A 6,170-nucleotide genomic window follows, 5' to 3' on the forward strand; every position below is an offset into this window, starting at 1 on the left:
CTACATCTACGGCCCTTTTGGGACAGTTGATAAAAAGAACAGAAATTGCTCACTGAGAGCATTTGCAAATGCATTGACACATTGGGATTGACTTACTAAAGGAGTATAAACTGTTCACTTTGCAATTTTCACTTAGCTTGGTGACAGAGGTGACGTTCTACTGACTTGCATCATTCAATCATGTGCAAGCAAAAATACTGTTTTGTTCATTTTCCTTGCACGTGATTGGGTATTTTTTTTTGCATGGTGAATTTTCACCATATTTGCCAAGCTAAGGGAAAGTTCCCTTTGAAAGTGAAAATTCCCTTGCAGTGTGAACATGCTGAACACATTTGGTAAATCAGTCCCATTGGATCGTTCAAAATCAACACTGAAGTGAATGGAACCTGCATGAAAGTGCGGTGCAATATTTTCACTTAGGTTAATGAATGAGGTGAAGCTGTACTGATTTTAATCATTCAGGCACATACAAGCAAAAAAACCTTATTTAAAAAAATGCTCCTTACAAACAAAAAGGATTTTTTACTTTGCTTCATTTCCTAAGCTTAGTGAAAATTCACTTTGGAAAGTGAACATGTTTTACTTCTTTTTTATGTGAACCAAAATGTGTCTTGCAGACATAGTTTACTATTTATTTGAGTAGGATGGCAAGTAACCATCTCACCCCGCCGGCTGCCTCTCTCCCTTACTGCTGTGGTTCAGGGTCCCGCTCTTCTGGCGGACCCAAGGACAATGGCAAAGTAGTTTAGGATGAAAAGTGGGGAGCAGAGCAGAGAACCTCCATTCTCTGCTCTGCTCTGTCTGAGCACTCACAGCCTTCCCATCTCAGCTGTCCACTGGAGAGCCAGCACAGTGCTGTGCTCAAACTCCTGTATTGGAGGTGACAGGTTCAATAAAGAGAACCTGTCACATCCAAATGCTATCTCACCCGTGTGTTTGTTAGCTTGTTAGCTCATGTGTGATAGCAATAAAGTTGAGTAAAAAAAAATAAAAAATAAAATAAAAATTAGAAAAAATTGATAAAAAGTAGAAAATAATAAAATAAAAGAATGTAAAAAAAGTAAACAAATAAATACAAATTAAAAAAAATAAAAAGTTACAAATATAGAAAAGAAATTATTAAAACCAACCCTGCCACCCCTGCCATTCTCCATTGGAAAAGGGGGGGAGGCTGGGCGGGGGGAAGATTGAGGAACCCCACCTTGGGGCAGCAGGGAGAGTAAATCTGGCCCAGAGCAAATGGTCCCCTCCTAAATATATAACAGACCTTTTGGGTCTGTTATTCCTACAGACCCAAACTTTTCTTTTTCTTTTTGTTTGGTGTTGGGGTCCCCCTTAAAATTACTACCAGACCTAAAGGGTCTCGTATGACTTTGGAGGTGAACCCCACGCAGTTTTCTTTTTTTGGAACCTTGTGTGTCCCCCCTAAAATTCCTGCCAGACCTAATGGGTCTGGTATCAATTGGGGAGGGGAACTCCACGCTTTTTTTTAACTAACATTCACTGCTTTGGTCCACTTCTCCATGCCCCGGCTGTTTGTTCAGCTTTGCCGAGCCGAAGCATGTTCGTTCGGCTCATCTACATTCCGTTGTTTACTTCGGCTGCTGTACACGCTATTGAGGCGAACCAAATGCTTTCTCCAGCCATTTTACTAAAGACTTTTCTTTACATGCAATCCACAGATACAAATTCACACTAGTGCCAGAAAGACCCATCCTTCGAGCCAGAGAAAGGGGTAACCATATCAAACATCTAAAAGGAGGCAGCCTCATATTCGTCAGGGAGACCGAATACCGTTTGTAGTGACATAAACCAACAAGGCGCCTCCCTAGTGCAGATAACCCTTTTATTAAATAAAGTGTCAAAGCAGGGATTACAACCAGTGTTCAGCTCAGGTTTCAGTGTCGTGCTACCAGGTGCTTAACACGTTAAGCACTCTCTGGACACAGCAGCTGTCTACAGTAGAGACATTCAGAAGGTCCTTTTAATGCTTGCATTTCTGAGTACAACGTGATTCTTTTTAAGCACTTTATTTAATAAAAGGGTTATCTGCACTAGGAATTGATGTGAAGAAAGTCACCAGCACACCGAAAATCCTTCAGTTGAGTGAAAATCACTCACCTCATAATTCTCCTTTAATTCTGGTATCAATTAAGGTTTTCAGCGCTGTGCAATTAATTTTGAATATATATCATCTTTAATTCAAGGGGCTGAACAAAAATATTATATGAAATGTTTAGGAATTGCAACAATTTTCCTATACAGTCCCCTTATTTCGGGGGCTCAAATGTAATTGAAAAAATTACCACAATCATAAACAAAATGTTCATTCTTTATACTGTGTTGAGAATCCTTTGCAAGCAATGACAGCTTAAAGTCTGGAATGCAAGGATATCACCAAACACTGGGTTTCCTCCTTTGTGATGCTGTGACAGGTCTTTACTGGAGCTGTCTTCAGCTGTTGTTTGTTCTTGGATCTTTCTGCCTTATGTTTTTTTCTTAGCAAGAGAAATACATGCTCCATCAGGTTAAGATCAGGTGATTGACTCGGCCATTGCAGAATATTCCCCTTGTTTGCCCTAAAGACCTCCTGGGTTGCTTTTGAAGTATGTTTTGGGTTATTGTCCGTCCGTAAAGTGAAGCGCCGTCCAATCCACTTCACTGAATTTGGCTAAATCTGAGCAGACAATACTGTATATCTCTATACACGTCAGAATTCATCCAACTGCTTCTGTCTTGTCATATCATCAATAAACACTAGTGACCCAGTGCCTTTGAAAGCCATACATGCCCATTCCACCACACTGCCTCCACTGTGTTTTAAAGATGATGTGGTTTGCTTCCCATCATGAGCTGTTCCAAGCCTTTTCCATACTTTTTTCTGCCCATCATTCTGGTACAGGTTGATTTCTGGTACAGGTTGACCGTGGAATTTTTAGTAGCAAGGAAATTTCACACCTGAATCCAATGATTTGGACGGGTGTCCCAATACTTTTGGCAATATAGTGTGTGTGTGTATATATATATATATGTCATTTAGGTTTGGAATACAAATATGTATATGGAAATCGCTGCCTGAAGTAATTCTGGTTAGTTTCGGGGAGGGGGAGATGTTGGTGTGCTGACAGGGAAAGGTCACTCAGTTGTTCACTTGTCATCCGGAATAAGGGGATTGGGCAGGGTAGGGAGGCGATGGCGGACTGTGCTGTCAGCGACTCTGATGCAAGCCAATCGGTGATGTCAGTGAGCTGGGAAGGACACAAACAGAGTGTGACAGGTTGCTAAGATCTCTTAGCAATTGGGATGCTGTGGCCGCCCCCCACCCTCCAAAATAAAATGCCAAATGAGGCAACCGCCTGAGTCCGCCTCATTATAGGGATGGCCCTGGGCCTGAACTTTAAGAGCACCATTGGGTGGACATGAATATGGTGCAACAGTAACCTGTGCTGGAAATAAAGACACCAGCAGACAGGTATTAAAACGCTCCAACAGTAGCCAGCAGAGGAACAATAAAGGCGCCATTGCGTGAATATGAGCCTTAATGGTTGCATTGTTCCATGTTTGCAAACTATTTCAAATGCACTTTTCTTTTATCTCTAGGATGACATCAGTTTTCATGGTGTCTTTTCTCCTTTGCTTTGCTTATGGGCATGCTGCTTTGCTGTGTATGCTGACTGAATATACCATGTACGTGGAGAAGGAAGAGTGTGCTTATTGCATTGCCGTCAACACAACAATATGCTCTGGATACTGCCAAACTAAGGTACTGTGTGTTTAATGTGATCCGGATATCTTACATTTTCATCATGTTATGTACCACTATAGTTCATTAATTGTGTTGTTGAATGTGACCAACATCATATCAGACTGGGCCATTTTAATATCCCTTTGTATGGTACAAAATCAAGTCCTTCAGTAAACCAGTGGGTGATTAGATCTACTGGATGCCAAATGTTTGGGTGGGTGGATCTAGTCACGACTGTTTAACATTGCATACAGTCAAGATGTACGATTCTCATTCTTGTCCTGGTTGTCAGTAGAGATGAAGGAAGCTGCCAGAACAATTATATAAATCTTGTTCACATTTCAAAGTTGCAAACTTTGCAGTGAGCTGCTATTGATGTCTGGGGATGTACCCTGGTATTCAATTCTGAGCATTTGTAGTGCTAATAAGCCAGCTATTGTCAAACAAAAGGCATGGAAACCAGGTACTGCCATGGGCTACAAGTACCAGTGCCAAAATAAAAGCAAATAAAAACATACAGCGGAGAGAGGACTTTTTCATGAGGCTTTGAAGGTGACATTGAAAATATACAAATCCTTTAAATGACAGACTTGGTGTATGTCATTAAGCTATACATGATGTTACAGAACAGCAGGATGTTCACAGATAGCCTCCGAGACTGCATAGTTTGGCAGCACATATTTAGCTGTGGAATTGATTTCATGTAGAATGAGCTTGGCTTACATAGAGCAGCAGCACCGCAATCTGATTAATTTCAGTATTCAAAACAAAGTACAGAAGAAAAAAAACAGATCTAAAAGCCATAAGAACGCGTGTTCTTAAAAATGTAAAGCTTGATAAATAATGGCTAGTAGTACAACAGTTTGATTGTAAAGTTTGGAGACCTTTTTATCGCACCACCACAATGCATCGTCTTAAGTGGTTAAAAGAAAACTCCACTCATTTTAGGCCTGCTCATCATTGTAGTATTGATTTGTAGATGAATGGAATGCCTATTATTTTATTTATACTATGGCAATGAGCAATGTTGGGAAGGTGACTGTATCAGTCTTTGGTATACACTAGTGAATATGTAGTGATATATAATGTGCTATATATATATATATATATATACATATATATGTAATTACATGTTACCACTGGTTTTATTTTACTGCTTTATTAAAGATGAACTCTGGGAATTGTATAAATTCTCATTTTGGTCTAAGGTCTACAATACAGAAGATATACTCGCCTGATCCTCAGTCCTGCCTGGCTGCTAGCCAGGCGGTCTAAGGACCCATGACATCATCAGATCCAATGCAAGTCCATTAGATGTGAGGATGCATTAGATGTGAGGATGTCAGTGAAATTGTACCGCCAGAGCAGAGGGGGAGAGAGGTGAGCAGTCACCACTCAACATATAGCTTAACCGAGGATTAGGTAGAGTATAACTTCTTTATTCCAGCCCATGAGAAAAATGAGCCGTTAACGCTTGCAGTACGGGTGTAGTCTAGTCGCACTGTAAGGGTTAATTTTTACAAATAAATAAATCATAAAAAATATTTACATTGATTAGATACTATTATTCTTACAACAAGGCTATAAAAAAACTGAGCTCAATGTGCCCGCGCCATTAACTATTATTTTGCTTTCCTTCACAGGATCCTAATATGAAGAGAAGTTTACCTGAGATCAATCTGAATCAGAACATTTGCACATACAGTGACTACATTCACAAGACTGTTTCGGTTCCTGGCTGCCCAATGCATGTCAATTCTCTCTATACCTACCCTGTAGCACTGAGCTGTAGGTGTGACAAGTGTAACACAGACTATATTGACTGTGTACAGGACAGGATTGAGTCTAACTACTGTACAAAGCCAAGGATGCCAAAGGATTTCCTTTACAATTATGCCAAAAATATAATTAGGCAGAGGTTTAAGTAAACCTGTTATAAGGGAACACTGCATAAACCAGCATGGCTCTACAACAGCAGACACCATGAGTTGCCTTAACACAACCACGGCTTGCCAAATGTAGCTCTAGGGAGCCCTCTCCTCTGGGCTGTAAATGGAAAACCCACTTTACAAGTTGTTTCCCTGATCAACTTGCAGCAAAGTCAGCATCTGTATTTTGGAGCATCCCATGCTTGAGAACTTCGGAGTATGTGTCAACAGCTAATGGTTTCTGCCACTGCCTATTCTTGCTGGTTTATTCAGGTTTACTGTAACAGATTGCATGAAATATATCCAGGTGTGCATTTGTTTAGAGTAGCCACTGAGTGTTACATATATTTTTATTAGTTGTATGGTTTTTAAAGTTTTAACAAATGAGCAGATAAAATATAATGTTTAATGTTCCGTTAACTGCAGAAAGATGAACTAAAATGTATAATAATCAAACCGAACGTCTCCAAGTGTGTTTTACAAATTTTAGTAATATA

The 6,170-nt window shown here is 40.0% G+C and overlaps 1 protein-coding gene across 1 annotated transcript; it reads left to right on the top strand.

The window, feature by feature from the left end:
- The first annotated feature begins 3,598 nt into the window (after nucleotides 1–3,598).
- On the top strand, nucleotides 3,599–5,727 carry TSHB (thyroid stimulating hormone beta). The gene is made up of 2 exons (XM_018570902.1): nucleotides 3,599–3,763; nucleotides 5,389–5,727. Exons 1-2 carry the CDS (start codon nucleotides 3,602–3,604, stop codon nucleotides 5,671–5,673), a joined length of 447 nt encoding a protein of 148 aa, XP_018426404.1. The 5' UTR covers nucleotides 3,599–3,601; the 3' UTR covers nucleotides 5,674–5,727.
- Nucleotides 5,728–6,170: the final 443 nt, after the last annotated feature.

Source organism: Nanorana parkeri, unplaced genomic scaffold (assembly GCF_000935625.1).
Source record: "Nanorana parkeri isolate BGI_ZX_2015 unplaced genomic scaffold, ASM93562v1 scaffold1626, whole genome shotgun sequence".
In the NCBI taxonomy this organism is placed as follows: Eukaryota; Metazoa; Chordata; class Amphibia; order Anura; family Dicroglossidae; genus Nanorana; species Nanorana parkeri.